Genomic DNA, 24,159 nt, shown 5'->3' on the forward strand with positions numbered 1-24,159 from the left:
CGCCTCTTCCTTTGCTACAAACAAGATGCACTAGTTGCTTTCTGTTTCTGAAACACCCTCCCAGACTGATTTTTGTATGTGTCATTCCCTCTGCCTGGAGTGGTTGGTTCCTAGACATTTGCATGGCCTTGCTTTTCTCTAAAACCATGGCCGGAGTGGGACTCAGATCAAATACCAGGCCCTCAGAGACAGCACCCCTTCTGGGCTGCTGGGATAAGTTAACACTAGCTGCAATGACAGGGAGACCCCCAGACCTCAGTGTCGTGGTTATATCACACTGTGTTACGTTACACAGCGACGTGTCTCATCATGACATAGCATAGGTCACATTATCCCTGACTATGCAGATTTCAGTATGGGTTAAAGAGAGTGGAGCTTGAGAAGCTCAGCTCCATGTAATTATTCCAAGACTCAGGCACTTACTTGTGACCCCTTTTCACTTGGTTTTTTTAGAATCTATGCTATTCACCTGTCAGAGGAAGTGAGAGAGTGTGGATGATTCTGTCAGAGGCTTTTGTGGACCGGACATGGCTGTGGAGTTCCTCATTTCTGTCCACACTCCATTAGTTGGAACTCAGTCACGTGACCTCAACTAACTACAGCTGTGGCTGGAAATGAGTCCTGGGGAGAAAAGATTTGGTGACGATGAGGTACTTTCTCTGCCAAGGTAGCCACTTGGCTCGTCAGATACTCACTTTGCTCTCGCCTCATATGTTGAGCAAACTCATTTCCCAAGGAGGACAACCCAGAGTTTACCTACATATGGATCCAGTTCAAAGCTGAGGATTTCTGAATGCTGCTGAGGCCCTGCTGTGGTTCTCCACAGTTAAGGACATGGGTAAAGTTATTTTCTCTCCACATCAAATAGTCAGTCTGAGAAGGGGAGAGGATGGCCATAGGGAAAACCCTTAGTTGGAAAGGCAAAGGAGACACAACGGTCAGTGACCCGAAGGGACTTACGGGATCCCACTGACCCTGATGATGGCTGTGAGGCAAGTGGGAAGGGATATCCCAGAAGAACACAGATGTGGGATGAAATTCTAACTCCTACCTTTTTGGGTAGAAGAGGTTAAAAAAGAAAAACAGAAGGCCTGAAATAAGAAGTAAATTTCTTGACATTTAAATGCTGAACAGAGAAAGCCACGTGGCTGGATTATATGTTGAAGTCTTTATCTGAGCTTTTCACTTTTGGTCCATCCCCCAGTCTCCCATTTCACTCTTAAGGTCAGACCCCATTTGGGCACACGTCATCTACATTAAAGGAGCAGCCAAAACCCTGAGTCCACAAGATGAAACTAAAGTCTGAAAAGAAAATTAAAAGACAAATAAACTTTGTGTTCTTGGGCTAACTTCTTCAGTTCTTGATAACTGAAAGAGGACTTCAGAGATGGAGAGAGTATGTGGGTGCAAGAGGGGTAGGCATGGATAATGCGTGATCCTGAGAGGTGAGGTGAGGGTGGAGGTTGATGGTACAATAAAAATGGGTGTTTGTTCAGGACACGGGTCCTTTTGTAGCATGGGTCCTAACAAGGGAATCTCTCACGTTTTCCCTGGGACCTCCCTTGGAAGAGGCCATTCCTTTAGCCATTCAGCATTTAGTCTTCTAAGTGCTTCATTGGGTGTGTCCAAAGTTTCTAGGAACATGTAATTCTAGGACAGAGGGTGGGTTACTTGGACATACAGGGGAATGGCAGCTTAATTAAGAAAGACTATCCAACCATGGTCAGCTCAGAAAGATTCACATAGAAACGAAGGAGGGAGGGAGGGTATAGCTCAGTGGTAGAGTGTGTGCTTAGCATTCACGAGGTCCTGTGTTCAATCCCCAGTCCCTCCACTGAAAATTAATAAATAAACCTAATTATCCCCACCCCAAAACAAAACAAAAAGAAAAGGAGTATGTACATGTCCCTTGCTCTGGACTACACCTCATAGTTGTTGGAGCTCTTTGATGACCACCTGTCTTCCTTACCAGGCTGCAAGCTTTACGACAGCAAGTGTGGTGACTCCTTTTCTCACTATTGATTTCTTAGCTCATAACACAGCGCCTAACTTCTAGCAAATTCTCAGTAAGTATGAGTTGAATAAATTAGTAACTTTCCTGTAGCCATTCACCATTAAACTGAATGAGAGTCAGCAGGCAGTGAAGCCTCTATGTGCTCTAGGTGTGTACCCATCGCAGCTCAGAGTCAAATGTCCAGGACACATATTTGAGCTCCCTGCTGAGAAATAGTTGTCTGTGCTGACTGTTGTATGACTCAAGTCTTAAGGGTTGACCATGTGGGTGCCACCGAGTCTAACAACAAAACTCAATGTCATTATCTAGAATAGATCCCTGGGTTGGAGGATGGTTGTTGGTTCTCGGGAACAAAAATCTAAAATGTATATCACAACTGAGCTCTGGGGGAACAAACTGCATAGCCTGGGCTTACGTGCTGTGACCACCTCTTTGTATCAGTAGCAATTAGATGAGAGAATGGTTATTGAGTGGAGAGACCACCTAAGAAGTGTATAAATTAGGGTATACATTGAACAAAATAGGCATGATCCATGTCCCTTGGAGCTCCCAGGCTGGTGGGGAGAGAAGAGAGAGGCAAACTTGAGATGAGCCATTGTAATATAAGTTCAATGATAAGAAAAATACGGTGGATTATGCATCACAAATTAGGAACATTTACCAAATTTAAGGAGGTTAGGGGAGGGCTCCCAGCAGAAGGTTTGCAAAACAGGAAACTTGAAAGCTGAGTAAATGGTAAGACACTCAGGACTCAGACATTCCAAGCAGGCTTCCAAAGCAAGCCTGGAAGCCTAGGGAAGGGATAAGAGGGCATTTGAGACTGACACAGAGAGAGAGGGAGGGAGAAGATGATGTATTCAGGAGAAAGTGTCCTGCAGTCAAAGGACTGAGGGAAGATCGCTGTTGCTGAAACGTCATGTGTGTGTGTGTGTGTGAGTGTGTGTGTGTGAGAGTCTGTGGGTATGTGTGTCAGTGTGTATGTGACTGTGCGTATGCGTGTGTTGAGTGTGTGTATCAGTGTGTGTGTGTGAGTGTGTGTGTGTGAGTGTGTGTAGGAGCTGGGATTGGACAGTACTGAATCTGGACACATAAGCAGAAGGAATACTATGAATGATCTTGTACAGCATAATAATAGGTCTGCCCTTTAATAGTAATATGACACCTCTGAAGGAGGTTAATAAGGAGAATGGTGTAATCAGATTTACTCTTTGAGAGAGAGGGAATGACATCTGTCTTTCCATGCTGTCTATTCCCGCCACCTCCGAGAGCGCCTTCCATCTGGCTGAAAATCCTGGGGCTTAAGGATAATTCATTTGGGCAATCATAAATCACTGTCAACATTGTAGAGGCTTTAAAAAGTAACCAAGGGCCCGGAGGGGTGAATGCACGTTTAGCATAATAAGACTGTTACACTAAGCTGGGCTGGCTTCGATAACTTTCTATGGATTCAGATTCTCATGGGGAAAACCAGCTCTGGATCTGAAAGGAGACCCTTTACCTCCCATGGAAGGAGAGTATGTCTTCCCCTGTAGGGCCAGCTGGCAATGAAAAAAACAAAAACAAACAAACAAAAACTTAACCATTCTCCTCTCCACCAACTACTGACTCAAAATAAACCGAACTGAAGCAGAAGTGGCTAAGGGGCAGTGGACATGTGAAGCAGCATGAAAAGGGTCTTGGGGGCCAGGACCCCATCAAAAGAGGAGAGGAAGTGGTAGAGGAAGAGAGGGAAGCCACCCTGAATAGGGTTGAGTTTCTAGGGAGATGACTGTGGTTAAGGACAGAGAAGGTGGGAGTTAAGAGGCGATGGAATCTTCTTCACATGAGATCTCCTTTCAGATCTGGGTCATGAAGCTCAGGGAATTGATGGTCTCTGTCCCAGATTCAGAAGTCTAGATCACTTCGAGGGATTGGCAGAACTCTGCAGGAGAGAAAAGCTGAAACACGCTCCATGATTTAGCAGCTGTTTGGTTTGGAGAAGTAAAGTGAGAAGCCATCTGTGTCTGTGCCATACACATACATACACAAACACATACACATGCATACACATATGTACATGTGTGTATGTGTGCATGTGTGTATGTGCATGTGCATGTGTGTATGGATGTGTGTGTTTGTGTGTGTATGTATGGGTATGTGTGCATGTATGTGTGAATGTGTATATGTGTGCATGTATTATACACATACATGCATACACATATGTATATGTGTATATGCTGTACATGTGCATACATGTGTGTGCACATATGTGTATATAGGTGTGTGTGTCTAGATATGTGTATGCATGTGTATGTGTATGCCTGTATGTATAGGTATGTGTGTATCCATGTGTGCATCTGTATATGTGAATGTAAGTGTGTATATGTGTATCTGTGTGCATTTATATATATATGTGCATTTGTGTATGTGTATGTATGCATGTGTATTGCACATGTGTATGTGTGTATGTATGTGTACACATGTGTGTACTGTATGAATGCATGTGCATGTGTATGCATAGCTGTGTGTGCATGTACATGTGTGTGCATGCATGTGTACGTGTGTGTATATGTGTGCTATGCATTATGTGTACCTGTCCTTTGTGTATGTATGTACATATATGTGTGTGTGTGCACATTCACACAGGAATTTGAAACAAATGTAAAGAGGCCATATATCCAAATCTTGTCACTCATCAGTGAAATCATAGCATCAGCAATTTCATTTAAACTCTTATTTGAAGTACTGTCACAAATAAAATTAACATGATAATAGTTACCTTACTCTGTTGATCTTAATAGTTTTAGCCTAGATTTATCAAATCCTGCAGCTTTGTAGATTCTTTCAGTCCTGTTAAAATTAAGGATTATCTACCATTTCTGGGTCAGACTTTGCTAAGATTATTTTAAATCACTGAACAAAATTTTCAGGAAAGCAAGGGTCTGACTCCATACAAAGTACCTCACTCTCCCTGATTCTCTTCAAAGTCCATTACCAAGCAGCTCATTCATTCAACTATTTATTTATTCAGTAAAATGTATTAATTTTCTACTGTGTTCTGAGACCCCTGAAGTTCCTGAACCCTTTCTCCTAACCAATTTTTTGATGATTTAGTTATAATTAATCCCTATGAAGCTCCTTAAAGTTATGTGCTGAGCCCTATGGGATCCCTTCAGGTCTCTTATTTGGTCCACCTGTGTACTTATTCACGTATATACACTTAAGCCTTCTTCTGTCTCCTGCAGAAGCTTCAGTTAATTGGGAGGCACCTCCTATGAGGCTTAACCTTATTCTTCACTGTTACGGGCTTACCTTGCACCTGGATTACCAATCACCCTGTTTGGTGTTGGTCTCACCCTACAGGTAGTGACGCTGACAGCTAGGGATGCCTGGGGCACTCACTGGGCCTACACTGCTGCTGGCAGCCCCCAGTGGCATTTCTCCTGTCTGAGCCAACTTTGTGGCTGGACCAGCCCCTGTGGTTCTCATGATTGCAAGATGTGCCTCAGCAGCAACCACCAGGGAACTTTGGACAAACGAGTTGTATGACTCACAGGTCCTGGAGGTTACACAGCAAGGCCGTGGCCACACAGCAAGGTCACAGGTAGACGGAGAAAGAAGTGAAGCCTGGGACTCTGCATTTGCAGTGGTCAAGGGTGGGGTCCCTAAGGTTTTGTGGGTTCACTCATTACTGGTGAATTTATAAACATATCAGCAGGAATTAAAGCATCAGAAGGGAGAAACAGGGTCAGCAAGCAGTCAGTTATCTGGTTCAACCACAGTGTTCCAAAGAGGGGAACTTAGTGGGTAGGGTGGCCTGGCATTTATCTAGTGGTATGGCTGGTGATAAATTTATTCAAGATGAGTGTCTTTGAAATGGATGCCCTGGCTATCAAAAGCTTAATATCAGGCACATATATTATAATTGAAAAAGCTAACTGTCAGTCCTGGTAGAGCAATGCTGAGGACTAAGTGGTAGTCAGTAAGTGTAGAAAACACAGAGGTTTGTGACCCGAGGGGTAAAACTTCGTCAAGGAGACAGTGGTGCCAGATCAGAGGGCTGGGGGAGAGAACAGTACACTGGGTGAGAGCCTTACAACATGGACCCCAATATGGTCTGAAGGCATAAATTCCCAGTGCACTCCAGCTAGAAACATGGGAAGTCCTACCCATCCACTGGGTATCTCTGCTACATCATCCTGGAGGGGTAGACAGATGCGTCTGTGGGCCAAGAGCTGTTTGTCTGGGCACAGAATCATCAAGGTGGCCTCGAAGGCTACTCCCACATGACTCCGTGAGGAGCAGTGGGTCCATGAGAAGCAGTGGGGTGATGCCTGGGTGGGACATCTCATTGAAGGGAAACTGAGCGCAGAGATGCTGTTGCGAGTTAAGGTTGGCTAAAGTTACATATATCATCAGACTAAGCATTCAAGGTAGGGTGTGGGCATTTGGAGGCCTGGGACAGGCTTATCATTTCTGATTCCCACTGAATGGGTAGCCTTCTTACTTCATTGGGTGAAAATTTGTGAAGCATCTGGCCAGTGTCCTGGGGAAAATATGGGGAAAGTGTGGTAGAAGAGACCATTGTAGCGTCTGGAGTAGTCATGGTGTGGGCTTGTGGTGGCCACAAGAGTCATGGCTGGAGAGTCCCAAGTAAGCACACAGCACACAGAAGCAGAAGGCTGTGTTGAGCAAGTGAGGCAACAGTCTAAACGGGCAGTATTTGTAGGAAAGGGAACTGTCTGGCTCAGAATGCACCTTTTGGCCTGACACAATGGAAAAATAGGCTACAATGCTGCCCTGTCATGGGCAGGGGAAAAACTCACAGTCTGGCAGGCCTCTTGGTACAGGACAGGGTCAGCAAGGAAGCAACAGGCAAATTCAGCAAAATGACCTTTCGGTGGATCCCATAATTCCATCAGGGCAGCACATTTAGTCCGTTGTTCCTAGAATGCTGTAGTCCCCACCATGGCAATCCACTGCGTCCACTGTAAACTGGGGAGTGGGGCCATCTGGGCAAGTAGTGAGGTCTGTGACATGGTGCATGTGCCCAGGGTGCCTTCTCTGCGGTAGGAGCTGTAGGCACCTCCAACGGTGAACCCGGGATGGCCCACTGTCTTCAGAGATGGTGTCTTCTCAGCAGTGAGTCCTTCTCACTCCAGGGTGAGATGCTCTGGAGTGGTGGCCATCCAGGTTGTTGGCGACACTCCCATGTGGCTATGCGATCATGATCTGGGGTTAGGCCAGCCTGATGGAACTTGGAGGCTTCCCTGAGGACTGACCTGCATATCTGGTGCCTGCTGCTAGTGGAACACATTGCTAAGAGCCCCCTGGGGACATCCAGAGTGCAATTAGCAAAGGAAAAGGCGGCTTCTCTTTAATTCCCCGATGAGTTTGTCCACACTACATGAAGGTTATGGGCACATGTAAAGCCCTGCTAAGGAGGATCTTACAGAGGCTGTTTGGCCATTCACGGGACTGGCCCGAGAGGCTGATTGGCAAGTCCAGCTAGCTTGCAACAAAATTTGATGTACAGAAATCCGGAGAAGAGCATCACTTAGACATCACTTCCAGAGTGACCATTGCCTGTAAAGGAATTCAATCTCCTTGCCATGAGACTCGGTGGCCTGCTGGCCTAAGCCCTTCCAACGGGCCTCCCTGACACTCTCCACTTCTCACCCTGTGATGCAACGTCCCTGGAGCCTGGAGCAGGATTGTTCCAGCATTTTGTCCACCTGATGGTTAGGCCTGAGGGGTCTACCAGTAACCCCATCACCCAGGCTTTACAAAGAGGTAGGAATAGCTATACCTACATAGAGTGTTGACATCTGATGAGCTTGGGTTGGGTTCCTCCTGGCTGAGCCACTAGTATGTTGATTAATAGCTGAGCCTTGATGTTCTTGGTGAGAAAGTCGTGGGTACAGCCAAGACTTGTAGCTTTCTCACCGTACACTCATCTCCAAAAATGGCTTTCATCTACCAAGCAGAGGGTTTCCTTCCCTCTTTCAGACACCCAAACTGTGTCCCTGGTTGGTCCCGGAGCAATGATTTCCACTCCCTTAAATTGCTAGGGGACTTAGCTTAAATGAGGCAGCCCTAAATATTGCCTCTATATTTGGGAAGAGCAGTGAGCATGGGGGAGATTCCTTTCAAAGAATCCTCACTATTATCAGGGTTTCCAATAAATGATCTTTCACCAATGTGGTGAGTGTTTGGACTGGAAGGCACCCAGTAGTCGGGGAATGTGTTGAGCTATCTGGCCATGATCAGGTCACCAGGATGAAGCACAAGGGAGGAGGACTCCAAAATCACAGTGGAAGGGGGAAGTGGATCAAAGGAAAAAATAAAAAGGATATCGTCTTGGAGGACAAAGGCTCGAGGCTTGCCAGAGAGGGCCAAAGTGGAATTTTAGAGGGTGTATAATAATTGATTTGTTGGGTATGAAGGCCCAGGAGGTGAGAGTTAAGTAAGATGAGGGCCTGCGGCAAGAATCTGACCTATTTCAGGGACCACTTGCCTGAAAGTGAGTTGAGGAGTGTCTCTTTCAGGAGGCCCTTAAGATGCTCAGTGAGGCCAGCTCCCTGGGGACTGGACTGCCTGGACTCTCCAAAGAAAACTATTTTGGAGAGCTCACTGTTGAGTCTCCTGAGAGGTAAAGTGGTTACCTTGATCAGAGTCAATGTCTGGTGAGCCAAAGGGAACAAGAATACACTTAGTAAGGGAAGAAATCACTTGTTTTGAAGAGGAATTCCAGGTGGGGGTCACCAGGAGTTCCACATCAGTGGTAGTGACCACACCTGGAAGCTCCAGCAGAAGACGACAGGTGGCCAAAGAAATCACTCTTCCAGAGTGCCAGTCTCCTCAGGGATAGGTCCCCATCTGGAAAGCCCCCACTGCTTATCCTTACTGCTTTTTTTTTAATGCAGTATTTACTTTTTTAATGGAGGTACTGGGGATTGAACCCAGGACCTCGTACATGCTAAGCCTATGCTCTACCACTGAACTATACCCTCCCCCCCATGCTTACTGCTTTTTAAATACAAAGGTGACTGATTGAGATGTGTTAAAAGTATCTACTAAGCTCATGGGTTCCTGGATTTCCTGTTAGTTCTTTTGTCTTTGTATTTCCTGAGGCTATGTAATTATATCTATAAACATTGAATACCCTTTTAGCTTCCAGACACATTGAAATTTTCTCACCTTTTCTACTAACACCTGTGTCTTAAAAATTAAGTTTTTAATAAATAAATTTAGAAAATCTTTCTTTTGCATTACTTGCATTTAACCCTTAATATTACTGTTTACTTTCTATTTTCTTGCTCGTTCTATGTCAATTTTCTCTTCTTCCTTATCTTTTTATAAATTTATTATTTGTATTCTCCTTTTTCTACTTTTCAGCTATTTCAATAATTTTTCAAAAAGCATCTTGTTTAGAGAGACTGAGAGGAATACAGTGTATTGAATACAGAGACCCATGCATCTGATCTGAGCCACAGATTGATTATTACATGACAATAGCACACATGACCAAGCCCTTGTCAGTAAAGCTTATCAGTAAACCTATGCCTACATCTGTGGGGTCCCTGAGAGGCAGTCCCGTTGCCATAGTAACTACTGACAATAGTCGTTGCTGGGTCCTTACAATGAGAGTACGCTGCATTTGGCTGAAAGCGTTTAAACGATTTTTCCTCATGGAGTCTAATCAATCGTATCTTTGCATTTTTTCTCACGCAACTCACACTCATAAAGGAACCACATGCACTAACCACCGATATCCAATTTTCAGCTCTGCATTTATTTTATTTTACATACATACATATATATGTATACATTTTCTCCTGTGTGCATATTTAATTATATAGATTTTACACACATGCATGTATATGTATGTATATATCTCTATAGATACATTCATATATATTTAAAAACATATATTCTTTCACATAGAAATAATTTGCCAGGACACTTCTATGCACATATAAGCAAAGACACAAAATATAACTATATATATAAGCAAAGACACTAATATAATGATTGCTGCCTTTACACATAAGTGATGTAATTCCATAAATGTGTGTGTATTTAATTACCATTGTTTAGCCAGCTGCCTGCTGTTGGATTTTTCAGTCATTTCCAATCTTACACTGTTATAACAAAGGCTGCAATTAACACCCTTGTACTTGATTGAGTTCATGTGTGCAGAACATACGTGTAGGTCACACTTAAATAACAGAGTGGCTGGTTGAGAAGTATGCATGTGTGAATTTATGATTTTAGTGATATTACCTAGTTTTCCTCCATGGAAAGTGTACCAATTACACTCCCACAAACAACATATGAGAATGCCCATTTCCCCAGATGTCATCAGAGCATGCTTTCAAATGTCTGGCTATTTGACAAATTGAAAGGAGACCACTGAAAATCCAGGCAGTTCTAATAACTATGATTACTGGTGATGTTTAACGTTTCCTAAAACTATCTGCATTTAATTTTCTGCGCAAGGTCAATTCATACTTTGTTAATTTCTTTGTTTTGCTGTCTGTCTTTTGTTTAATTGGATCACATTATAATTTATAGAAATAAGCTCTTGCCCTATTTTATGAGCCCAAATTTTTGTTGGTAGTTTGACACTTTCTTCTGGTCTTGCACATGTCAAATTTGTTACATTCATTTCAAGGTGGTCACATTTGTAAAGCAGTGCAGTGGCTGAGAGGACAGGCCCCGGAGTCACATGTCACCATGGTCACATCTCTTAACCTCCCTGGGCCACAGTTCTCTCAGCTGCTACAGGGGGATAACAATACAATTACTTCTTAGGATGGTTGGAAGAATTAAATGAGATAATATATCTCAGGACAGAACCTGGAACATAGTAAGTTCCTTACAGTTGCTACAATTATTGTCAAAATCTCCTTCATGACTTCCATCATTCATGTCCTAGAAAGGCATTTTTGACTACAACACTTTAAAAGAAAAAAACCTTATGTTGTTTCTGTATATTTTTGTTTCCATATTTGCATTTGAAACTTCAATCTAACTAGAATTTATACTGGTGTAAATTATGATATCTGGAGCCCATGTGTTAGTTTCCAAGGTGACTCCTGCATTTATCCAACAATTTTTATTGAGTAATTCAAGTGATTTTTAATCTTTTCATAAACTCATTTCCCATATATGTCTGTGTCAATTTCTGGACCTTTTTAATACATGTTTTTGATCTCACCAATAAAGTGCCAATACTTAACTTTTCATTTTTGCATATGATACCATGTTTTAAGGTCTCAAAGGGTAAAATGACTGCTTATTTTCCAATTCTGAAATATTCAAGTTTTACTGTTTTTTTTTTTCCTTCACATGAACTTTCACAATAGATTGATTTGTTTTTATTTATTTAAGCTACACATGATTTATTTTTACTAGTCTATTTGGGCAGCCCTGATGATTTCTGAGCAGCCTTTGTGGTTATTCTTCCCTTAAGAATAGAGCATTCGGACCCAAACAGCCCTTACGGTCCTATGCTGTAAAACCTACCACGTCTGACAGCCTTCGTTCTGTCTCATCTCTGTTCCCTTCAGTTCAAACTGGCAGTGTTCCTGGCTGATTAGGTCCATGGTTTACACCCCCACTAGCCTCCTCACAACCACACCCCTGGTTCTCTCTTCTGAACATGCTTCCTTATTTTCTGTAATACGGACAGTCTGAGGATTTCCCAAATCCATATATTCTTCTTCCATTTTCCCTGTCATTTCTGTCTTCATCTCTGCTCACATTACAGAATCAGCTGTCAGGAGGAACCAAGCTGCCGGTGCAACACTCTGTTTACAAATCTCAGCTGCTCTATATCCATTTCACTGCACACAAGTTCTATCTGCCACTTTGTAACAATGCTCACACTTATCCCGTTGTCAAAAACATATTCCTTTTTTTCTGCCTAAGACCTCATCAGAATGGCCATCCTTATTTTTACCAATATTCTGTATATGATTTATATGATTTTATTTTGGGGGGACTGTATAAGAAAACAGAAGCTTTCCCACCAGTTACTCTGAAAACACTCCACCACAATATCAGTTTTTCTAGCACATGCCACACTACTCTTCTGGCCTCTACATACTACCAGTTCCACAACCACGTCTGCATTTTTAGGTATTTGTTACAGCAGCATGCCACTTCTCACTACCAATTTCTGCCTTACATCAGTTCAGGCTGCTGCAGCAGCAAACCACAGGCTGTGAGGCTGAAACAAGCAGCACCCATCTCTCACAGTTCTGGAGGTGATGTCAGGGGTGCTGGCGTGGCTGTGTTCTCAGCGAAGCCCTTTTCCTGGTTTGCAGACAGCCGCATTCTAGCTGTATCCTTATGTGGTGGGGAGAGAGTGGTCTTTCTCTCATGTCTCTTCTTATTGGGGCCCTCATCCCATTCACAAAGGCTCCAGCCTCATGACCAAATGACGGCCCAAACGCCCCCACCTCCAAATGGGGGTTAGGGATTCACATATAAACTAGGGCGGGGGGGGGGTCACAAACATTCAGTCCAAAGCAGTAATTTATGAGGATTCTGTCAAGTACATGATGAACTTAAAGAACTGATGCACTAATGATGCTGACTTTCCCTACCAAGCTCCACGGTGTACATTTTCATTTCTTCAAGCATTCTCTCAGGATAATTGCTGTCTCTTGTTAAAGTGGGACTTTCGTAGCTTTTTCGGGTTTATTTCTATTTCTATACAGTTCAAAATATTGTTTCCAAAAAACAGGTCTTCATTAATTTTTCTGCATTTTTTATACACAAAACTATTAAATTTCTCTTGGCACCTGGGTTTCAGAAGTTTTCCAGAGAGTTTTGGATTTTCAACATACAATATTATATCATCTCAGAGAGATGAATTTGTATCCTTATTTGAACTTTTTCTATGCCTAATTTGTTTTATTTTGTATGCAACTGCATTTGTTACCAAAATAATGTTAACTGGCAGTGAAGAGAGGGGGTCTACTTGTTTTTGCCCGATCAAAGAAGATAATTACATGATTATTGCCCTTTAACTTACTAAAAATAACAATTCTGAAATATTTTATTCTAATTTTACTACTATTTTTACAGTTTTGCATCATTTTCATAATAAATCATATTTTATACTATGAACATGTTTTTCTTAAATAAATCATATTTCAATAAATCATTTGATCATTCATGTGTAAATGTGTGTATACACACTACCATGATTATACTTTGGTATAAATCACATGTTATACAATGGAATATCATTCAGCCTTAAAAAAGGAAATCCTACCATGTGCAACAACATGAATGATCTTTAGGGCCATTACACTACGTGAAACAAATTAGACAGAGAAGACAAATAGTGTATAATCTCATTCATAGATGGACTATAATAAAACCAAACTCACAGAAACAAAGAGCAGATTGGAAGCTTCCAGAATAGGAGGAGTTGAAGGTGAGAGAAATGGGTGAAGGTCATCAAAGCATATAGACTTCCAGTTTTAAGATGACTAAGTTCTGGGGGTGTAGTGGACAGTACGGTAACCATAGTTAACAACACTGTATTGTATATTTGAAAGTCAATAAGACAGTAGATTTTAAAAGTTCTTTCCACACACACACAAAATTGTAAATATCTGAGATGACGGATATTAACTAAATGTAGTGTGGCAATCATTTTGCAATACACATGTATCAGATTATTACATTCTGTACCTTAAACTTACACAATGTTATACGTCAATCATATCTCAACAAAGCTGAAAAAATGAATAAAATAAAATAAAACCATATATGTTGTCCTCCTTTCCATTTTCCATTTGGTAATAACTTCCAAATTGTGTAAAATAGTACTGACATTATTTGTTCTTTAAAGGTTTTATGAAAACCTCCATTTTTTTAGGTGAAACTGCACACTGTGAATTTATTTATTTTAAATGGTAGGTTACCTTTTAATGTATTTTGTAGCCAATGTTTAATTACTTACATGTATCTAGAAAATTATCAGTTTCTTTCAAGTTCTGCAATTAATTGGCATCTGATTGAGTAATGTTCTTTTCTATGTTTCTTTAATAGAATCTCTGTGCTGAATTTCTGTTAGGTAAGTGTGTGTGACTGTATGTGCATTTTGTGTCTATGTTTTCCTCATTTTCCTTGATAGTTAGGTAATAGTTTATTTTATAAATTGCTTTAAAAAATCAAATCAGCTTTAATATTTAATATTTTAATTTTCTCTATTATTGTTACTTTCATCTCTTTTATTTGTTTTCTTTGGTTATGTATTTTGAGACTGTGTATTTTAAAAAATTATAGACATAAACTATATATGCATACATAAACACAACATATCTTATACATCTGTGTTATACTTAAAATTATATTGATCATGAATTTAATTTTTTGGGGGATATAGAAAGATGCTCATACAATTATTTCTTTTCATGTAAGATAAATCATTTTTTCATATTCTACCATCCTTTTTTTCCTGGAATATAACCCTCTCTTTCCTGATGTACTCTTCTACTGTTTGTAATTATCTCATCTGAGATCTTTTTGCATCAATATTCATAAATGAGACTGAGCTCTCGCTGGCTTTGCATTGCACGGTATTGGAGACATTTTTATACCAGTGCTAGGTGTCACTCACACGCTGTGTCAGGGACTCCTTTCTTCTGCTCTCTGGAATAGTTTACACAGCACTGCAGTGTATTTAAAGGTTTTAGTAAATTTCTGGGGCTGATTTCTTCTGCTCTTCTCTTTTTGGGGGGCTCTGGGCTGTAGGCACATTCTCGACAACTTTAATCTCTTCATTAGTAATTGGCTTGGTCTGATTTGTCTTCTAGATTGTTGTTTGGAAAATTTGTTGAAATGTTAAAATTTCTATCATATTTTCAAGTACATTTTCCTCAGTGTAACAAAGATTTACCCTCCGTTACTTCAGCGTCTTATCTCTGGTCTCTTCCTATTGTTTCCTGTTTTGTTTACTTGTACACCCTCCTTTATTTTTGATTAAGTTAATGGTTTATCTTCTTATTGTTTTTTTTCCCCAAAGATGCAGCTTTTATGTTTCTATTTTATGATCTAATTTTTGTTTTAATCTTTCTTAATTATTTCTGTTTACTTGTGTGTTTGTGCATTTTGTGGTTTAAAATGTGCAGATTTGGATATCTATTTAATTATGTGATTTGTCTTTCTCAATATTGTGTTAGCATTTAACATTAGTCTTACTCTGAGCACAGATTCAGCACTATCCTAGCCTACATACAAATTTTCATTATATTATTCTATTCTGCTAACTGATTTTGAATTCACTCTTTCATCAAATTATTTTTGAGAGAGACACTTAAAAGTAATTTTCATGTGGCAATGGCTTATTGTATGGAAATCAGGTAATGTCACCTATACTACTAATTTCTCAATTTATTTGACAGTTTAATTGTGATCTAATAGAAAACCAATTACTTTTTGTTATTTTGTTATGTTTTATTATTTTGTTAACTAGCTCGTGATCAACACTGGAATATGTGACATGCTATATATTTTCATGGCAAAAATTCTGACATGTATTAATTTATTTTTTTGCACTAGTGCTGGGTTATTTTCCCAACACCCCTTTTCCCCTCCCGACTCCAACTTCACTTTGCACTTAAACTGTAGTTTAGTATCTGCCAAATCCCCTATATGTTTACAAAAATGAAAAATGAAGCAGGATACTGGTGTCAATTATGAACTGAAAATGTCTCCTTTTAAATCACTGAAATTCAGTCAATGGGTTTGGTGACGTGGGAAAAAGTGGTTTTCCTATGTTAGAAAGGAGGAGTACAAGGTAAACCTTGCATACTTGTAAGTCTTTACATCCACCAAATTTAGACACTTGAAGCATAAGATGATCAGACTTGCTCCATTCTTTGTGTGGTTAGAATCACACCCTCTGAAAGGGCCCAGGGGCTGAGTCCATGAACCGCCTGGGGAAGCGGCCGGCCGAGACTCTGAACCACTCACAGAGATATCCTTTGTCTGGCTCGAGCTCTTTGTTCCTCACTGAAACAGAGGGGGCCAGCTGTCCTCATGAGCAGGCCCGTGGGACACACTGCCTAGCCCTGGTGGTGGTGACATCCTTGCTATTTAACCTCTTTCTGAATGAGCTGATGAGGGAACAGGAAACCCCATATTTTAAAATCTTATTTCCTAAGGTAGGCATCTGTCACAAAAAAATACATATTTTTTGTCATTTGCTAGATTTTTAGGAATTGAGTCGTTTTTTAGTTTTAATTGAATTTTTAGTTTTAACTGAATCATTTTTGCTGAAAAAATTAATTGGTCTTTTTCAAATTATGAACATAAAGGTAATATTCCCACTTCCTACAAAAACAATCATGAAACAATTTTACCTTAACATAAGTTCCAAAGATTCCCAAAGAGAAAAACTTGGTGGAGTTTTAATTCTTGTGCAAGCTTTTCTCAAGGTCACAAATGCACGCAAGTCCTCCTTTTACATGCACTGTTCTAAAAATATCACCTATGTTTCAAGCTCTTTGTCCAGATTACATTTGAGCTCCACAAAAGCCTTGTAAAATAGGTAATGTTATACCCATTTCTCATGTAAAGAAACTGAGGTACAGGACATTGAAGTATCTTGCTCCAGACTGCATGGCCAGTAAGAAGCAGAGTCAGGATTCTAATTATCTTTTGTCATCCAAATCATTTTATCTTCTATTGATCCTTTCCCCACTGTATCTCCTGAATTTTGATTGTTTGGTTCAAGATACTATTTGAATAAAAATGAGGTATTTCACAATGTTAGGCAGTGTATATTAGGACAAACTTTTCAAGGATTCCTCACTCAGCTTAAAACGCCTTTGTTGACAGCACAGCCACTACTCACAGCTCGTGTCTTGAGCCCCTGGCGTCAGTCAGTCTTTGAGAGTGTTCCATCTGGCCCTGTTCTTTGGTTGTTTGCTCATCTAAGCCCACTTTACCCTGCATGACTGGGGAAGACTGCGGGGGTGGAAACATGTTTGGATTTCATTTGGAATCACTCACCCTATGTGCCAGGAATAACCAGGCGGTTATCGCATCATGATAGAAAAATTATAGCAAGTACCTCATAGAGTGGTTCTGAGAATTAAATTAGAGCTTAGTACATGGTATAAACATATAAATGCCCTGTTTCTGCTGACAGTCAGGGCAGTATGAATCTCCTATGACACAGGACCCCAGTATAATTTCAGCTATCTTAGCCAGGAGAAGAGCATTCTGCAGTTGGTGTGCAGTGTTTCACACAGGTCCATTAAGCAAACTGTTAAAATTGTGCTACTCAACTCACATTATTTTTTTTCTTTCTCTGCATGTTCATTACTGAAAATAGGCCATTAAAACTGCCTACCAAGATTTTGTAGTTTTCTTTTCTTATCAGGTATTTATTTGCATATCTCATTATGTTCCTAAACAAAAAAATCAGAAGTTTTTCCTTCCTGGTAAATTATAATTTAATGTTTACATATCACCTTTATTTATCTCCACTAATATGTTTATCCTTAATGTGAACTCTTTCTAGATCAAAAGCCACAGCACCTCTGTTTGATTAATTTTTCATCCTTTCCTTTTAATATGTCTGCATTCTTATATTATAGGTGTGATTTTAAACAGCTTATTGTTTCATCTGAATTCAAGTCAAGACTGATATTCTTTGACTTTGGGTTTTTAAAGCACTTCCATTTAATGTAATTATGGTGTATCTGTGTTACAGACCCTCCAAATTCTGTTGTATTTAGCTTTTGTTATTTTCCATACTTCATTTTTTTTATCTTTCCATTTTTTAATCTTTCCATTCTGATTACTTACAATATTTTTATTGTTCTATTTTATCTTTTATAATTTAGCCACTTTTATGTTGAAAACTTTTGTCAAAAGCCTCTTCTTTGGAATGTATAGAGATAACGCAGAATACTGAATACAGAGAACTAAGTATCTAATTCCTGGATTGTTCCATTACAAGAAAAATGAGACGATGGCTACACTGCACAAGAACACCCATTTCTGTATTGACAACAGCAGAGTGAGCTATTAATGCCATCACAGGAATTCCTCGTGTCCTATTTTGTCAGTTCTTTAAGATCTGTGTCTGCCACATTTGTCCAGAGCCAGTCAAATAGCAATTTTCACTAGACGCTAATCACTGAAGCCTGTGAAAGTGGCAGAAAGATTATTCACACACCTCATACTCACATAACAGCAAAGCCTATTAGCCCTTGACCTTCAGCTCCAACTCTGCATTTGTTTCATTACAATCACATTATATTATGGTGTATACCTTATATATATATTTTTTTAAATGGATAACTTTCATACACAATAATATGCATATATATTATATATAATTCTTAAATATAGACTTCCAAATATAGTTTCACATCAAGCTAAACAAGATAAAAACATGTAAACATATGCACTTGGTTCTGGTCAAGGAAAACACAAAACCACAAGGCAACCACAAGTCAAAGAGTGCACTTGAAGGGGCAGGGGAAAGAACGGACGTGTAAACAACAGAGATGCGCAGATGCACCACAAGGCCCCACGAGGGTCCATTTCTTAAGGCTGCAGTAGCAAAAAGCTCCTTGTTCAGTTAAGACTTCTTTCTCCCTTCACCCTGTCACATTTATTCTTGAGGGACTTCAAAATGAGTGTGGAAATTCTGTAAACACTAGACTAGAACTGAGTCAATCCTGTTGAAAACAGAGATGACAAAATAAACCATAAACTGACATTCGTATTAATTTCACCAAACAATAACTTTAAGGACTTTTTGTTACTTTTTGACACAGTGAAACACCATAATCCAAAGGGAAAAGAAATGGGAATGAGCAAGAGAACAGAGATGGATGTTCTATAAAAATGGTTTCAACAGCCCCTGTGAGAGATGTGTCTATAAACAAAAACACAGGCAATAGCAGATGACAGAGCCTCAGCACACCAGACAACATGCCACAGCATAATGCCACAGATTCAAATTGAAATGTTCTTCCAGCTCACAATGAAGCAAGTCCCACTGGTCCTCTGAGAAGGGGAGTTCATAAGCGCCCCGTGAAAGAAAACATTTACACAACGGATTGGCCAGCCAAAGCATGACAAGCTCTTTTTTAGTGCTTTTAAAGGGCATGGTGCCCTCTCCCACCTGCGGAGGCTCCAAAAATAGATCGTGGCCACTGCCAGATGCCTCAGCACCCTGCTCTTGAGGCTCCTCTCCCTGGTCCTCAGGCAGCTCATGCCTATAAAAACAGGTCTCTTCAAACGGGCAGACCCTGCCTCGAGCAAAATACCTGCAGGTCTTGTCGCTCAGTGCCTCCGTGTACTGCTGAATAAGTCTCCGCTTCTCTCTCTCCTCCTCCACCCAGAACTCACTGGGAATGACAAAGGTGGAGACGACCCTGCACTGCGGGCAGGACTTGACGACCCTGAGCCCAAAATGTCTGGCACTCCTCCACCTGCGGATACACTTGAGACAGAAGGTGTGGTTGCAGCTGGACAGGATGCCAAAGCGGCAATCATTGGGGTTGGCTTTCTCATAGACAACCTCCATGCAGATGCCACACACTTTGTCCGCACTGCGTTGCACCGCAAATGAGAGTTCCATATCCCTCTCGTGTGCTTCAATGCAGGCCGTTATATGCTCTGCCCTCTGGGCATCATCCACGGGGTGCAAGACCTGCAGCCCACACAATTCGCACATGTCTCCATGGAGATACATACAGTTCTCCCCACGAAAGCACTGACCCATGATAGCATCGGGGCAAAGCTCCTCCACCAGGCCCTCAGCAAACTGCTCCCTCTCAGTCACTAAGCTCTGTAGAGGAGCGCCAGAGACAGAAGGAATGCTGCGGCCCCGATAAGGTTGCCCGGGAACAAACTCAACAGCACCCTCCCAGCCTTCTGCACCTGATCCTCCGGCAGCTTCTAGGCCTGCATTGTCTGCCTCGGCTTCAAAGAAACCCCTTTCAGCAGCCGAGCCAATCAGAGGCAAGGAGCTTGAGGAAGCAGCAGGTGGGACTTCCGCCACTTCCTGAGGCAGGGGCTCCATGTGCGCAGCCATACTTGTGCCTTCACCTGCAGAGGTGTCAGGCTCACCGCCGTGGCCCTCCCTGGCCTCCTGCCGGCCTGAGATATCATGGGAGTATTGACAATTACCCCCCTTCTTGCATAGACCATGAAGATAATACCTGCAGACAACTTGCCTTGTCCAGCTGCCGCTGTCCCGTCCAGGCAGCCATCTGGGCACGGCCCCGCCCCCTAAGGCCTGGGCGGACGTCGGACGTGACGGGCGGAAGGGGGCTGGGCTATGAGGCCAAGTTTGCCGAGAGGCTGGGCGCACGGGGCGGGTGGGCATGGAGACACCCTCCCCTGCTGCCTCAGCACCCCTAGGGGCCCCAGCTGCCTCCGAGGGCTCAGAGGGAGCTGCAGGCTCTTCCATGGCAGCTTCTTTGCCCCCAGATGGTACCGGAACTTCCCCGGTGTCTCTTCCTTTCGGGCTTGAGGCCCGGAGGCCGGCAGCCAGCTCGGGGTCTCCTCCCTAGGAGTTGTGCATCTTTTTTCTCGTTCCCCCCCTCTCTCCTTCCTGTATCTGTGTTCCTATTTCCTCTTCTGGGCAGGCGCGCGACGGACACTTCCTGTGGAGGCAACATGGGTCCTTCACCAGGTCTGCACGGTCGGTCCGTTCGCAACAATGCTCGGCTGCCTCCTTTGTTCGCCGCCGGCCGCGCTGCCCGCCTTCCGCTCCGGCGCTGCGCCAGCTCGATCGCACGCGGCTCCGCGCTCGTCCGCTTCTCTTCGGAGGAAGGAAATCACAACTTTTTGAGGTTTTAATTCAATCTGTTCCAGTGTTGCTCCAGACACATTGATTGGATTGCTCTTGCATCCGTTTCTATTCAAAACATCAGCATCCTTGTCTTTTTGCTGTTTCGCCGTGTATTTGAATTCATCTTGTGTCTGAAACATGTCACCCGTGAATTTTGTACATTCTTTTCTGTTCACTCCGTTTTGTGTTTGTATGGGTCTTTTTTTTTTTTTTTTTGAGGTTATCTGACTGTCACTGCTGAAGGCCTTTTTTTCATTTAGCTGTGTTGACAAGACCTGATTTTTCTGCTCTTTGTTTTCGGGAAATTCTTAACAGGCTTAGGTTGGAAACGGTTTTTGCCAGTGAGGCATTAGCAGGGAGTGCTTGTGATCTGAGGCCACTTTAGCGCGTTTCAGCTGTCTTAGGTTATTGTGATTTCTAACTCTCCCACTGTGCAGAAGCCGCAGGCTTCGTCAGGTCCTGATGCTGGCTTAACAAGCCGCTGTCCCCTTTGTGACCCTGGCTTTTATTTTCTCTAGTTGATCTAACTCAGAGTGGCCCTTTGTTTCCCTTTCTTTCTTCCCTTCACCCAGTTGTGTGCAGTGTTAATGCGGGCCTGCCTTTCATAATGTATTTTCTATCCTTCGGCCCATAAGTTGTGATTTTTTATTTTTTACATTTGCAGATGCATTTTATTAGATTAGTAAACAAAATTATATATCTATGTTAAGAATACTTAGGAATGTATAGGGAATTTTATCATGTGGTTTTCTGCATTTGTTGAGAGATAATCATGTTTTTTTTTCACTTTATTCTGTTATTGTGATTATTTGCACTGATAGATTTTCAAATATTTAATTTACCATTTTTCCTAGATTGTTTCTGAGAAGAAACCTTTCTGTGATATGGTTTAATCATTTTATATATTATTGGATTTTGTTTGCTAAAACAAGTTTCTTAGGTGGAATGTTATGGTCTAAATTTATAATTTAAAATGGGAGAAAGCCTGACATGGAAATTAGATTGAAGCAAATAATAAAGATACAAATTTAATTAAAGAAAAACAAATATGAAGTAGTGGGAATTAATCAAACAAAATCCTTTGAGAGGGTTATTGAAACTGATACATTTTGAATGAAATTTATCAAGAAAAAATGAAGGAGGCTCCAATAACCAAGATCAGAAATTTTAAAAGTGGCATTAATAGGATACATTAAAAATCACAAAAGGATAATCTGAAACAAACTTATGCCATTAGATTTTAAAATTTATGTGAGATGGTAGTATTTCTGAAACATATTTACTGATAAAAAAGACAAGACCCCAAATAAGAAACATAAATATTGATCTGTTAGATAAATCAGATCTCTAATTAAAAATAATTCCCTAAACAAAAGCCTTTAAATCTTTCCACCTGAAATAAATAGAAAGGCAAAAAGGTCTGTATTTACTACTAGTCAGTACAATAAAGCAAGCAAGGAAATAAAAGATGTTAGAATTGCAAAGGAATTATTAATGGAAGAGAGCAGAAAATTAAGAATAATTTACTGGTAAACTATTAGACTTAAGTACATTTAGCAGGGACATCAGATAGGAGTGCATTGTAAAATCATTTGTATGTACGTATATAATCAATGACACTTAAGCATTTAAATTCATAATATTCATAACAACATTTAAAACTTCCTAGAAGTTAAACTAATTAGAGTTGTAAAAATTAAAGTCATTTTATTTCTGAAAACTCAGAGAAATTGAGGGATTCTCTGATCATTCAGTAGAAGGTTCCATATTTGCAGAAGGTAAACTTTTCCTGCTTTAATAAATCATGTAAGAATGTTGCTGATTTTCCATTGTGAATATAGGAAATCTTGGTGATTTTATGTTTTCTTTCTTTAGAGAGTTATTGAGTTTTGTATTTTGGCTGCCAGTTTTTGCAAAGTTTGGCTCACTTACATTTTTTCCCTTCTAAATGAATTAGTTAATGAATATTCCTTTGACAGCCCCAAAGATTTTTTACAGGAAAAGATTTGGAGCATAGATACTGGGCTTTTATACCAGGCTCTCCACAGATTCAAAAACATAAAAATCCTGAATGTAAATCTACTATTTGTTTAATGGTAATTTGTTCTCAGTGCTTTTTATAGACCAGCACTGTCCAATAGAATGTTCCATGATGGTTTTATATATATGCTGTCCAGCACAGGAGCCATTAACTCACACAGATCTTGAGTCTGTGAAATGTGACTGAGTAGCTAGTATCTACTGTATCGGACAGTGAAGTTGTAGTTAGTATTTGGCCATCCTGTTTCCTAAAATATGAAGAGATGAAGAAAAATAATATTTCTTAACCTGCCCAGATAATGCAGGTGGCATGGGACAATGTTTGCCTTCAAATCCCCACCTGTGTGGGTCCCCTCTGTGTTTGTGCCTGACCGTTTCACAGTGAACTGCACTTTCTAGTTTTATAGTGACAATATTCCATCTGACCTATTAGAAACTAAAATTGTACCCCATGATTTTAAATATCACCTGGGACTGAATAACTGGAAATATTAGACAGTGCATCTTGAAAGACGTAATCAGATATTTCCCATCCCAGTCCAATCTCTATTCTCAGAGAATTTTCTCTGTCATAGTCCAAATTCCTATCCTGTTTTTTTTCTTTTTAATGTGAGCACTGATGTTGCTCTCACACAGTTTCTGAGAATAAGCATCTGATCATATCCCCATTTATTTGACTCAGCTAAGTCCTCTTCCCCCACCAAAAAAAACACAAAAAAACAAAAAACAAAAAACACCAAGAACCTCTGGTCCTGGGACCTGGCTGAGGCCAGTTTGTGTACACAGCAGTCTGCAGGGCAGCAGATCTCCTGGCTGGTCAGCATTTGGGTGTCTGAGTGGAACAGATGCAAATGACGTTCCACTGGGCTGTGAGCGCCTGGTCACCAGGGAGCAGGCTGACGGGGGTTGAGGGGTTGCAGCCCTTCAGGGCTGAGGCACAGTCCAGGCAGCATAACTAAAGCCCAAGGGGCAGGAGGCTAGTTCTGAACTGGACTGTGGTGATGAGTGGAAAAGTATCAGAACCCCACAGTCTTTTATCCCAAACATCTCAGGTCTGCTGGGACCAGCCCTACATGGCTAATAGGTCCATATTTAAAGGACACACTTTGTCTCAAAGCAGTTTCCTCCAGCACACACACCTCCCTGAGGGCCACTGTTTAGGCATTCCCGTGGAGCCAGGGGAAGGGAGATTAAAAGCTATTGTCCAGAATCAGGCATCAGGGGTTCAAATCCAGAATCCACCACTCTCTGAGGAATTTATCTTAGGCAAATCATT

At 41.2% G+C, this 24,159-nt stretch overlaps 1 protein-coding gene across 1 annotated transcript; it reads right to left on the bottom strand.

Moving 5' to 3' along the window:
- Window positions 1-18,799: 18,799 nt before the first annotated feature.
- Window positions 18,800-20,584, bottom strand: MKRN3 (makorin ring finger protein 3). Its single transcript, XM_006213153.4, has one exon. The coding sequence runs from the start codon at window positions 20,457-20,459 to the stop codon at window positions 18,957-18,959; it is 1,503 nt and encodes a 500-aa protein (XP_006213215.1). The 5' UTR covers window positions 20,460-20,584; the 3' UTR covers window positions 18,800-18,956.
- Window positions 20,585-24,159: the final 3,575 nt, after the last annotated feature.

The sequence above is a fragment of the Vicugna pacos genome, chromosome 27 (genome assembly GCF_048564905.1).
Source record: "Vicugna pacos chromosome 27, VicPac4, whole genome shotgun sequence".
NCBI classification, from domain to species: domain Eukaryota; kingdom Metazoa; phylum Chordata; class Mammalia; order Artiodactyla; family Camelidae; genus Vicugna; species Vicugna pacos.

Bases quoted from the DNA above. Each gene is read 5' to 3' on its own strand.
- MKRN3 (XM_006213153.4), bottom strand. From the start codon at position 20,459: ATGGAAGAGCCTGCAGCTCCCTCTGAGCCCTCGGAGGCAGCTGGGGCC.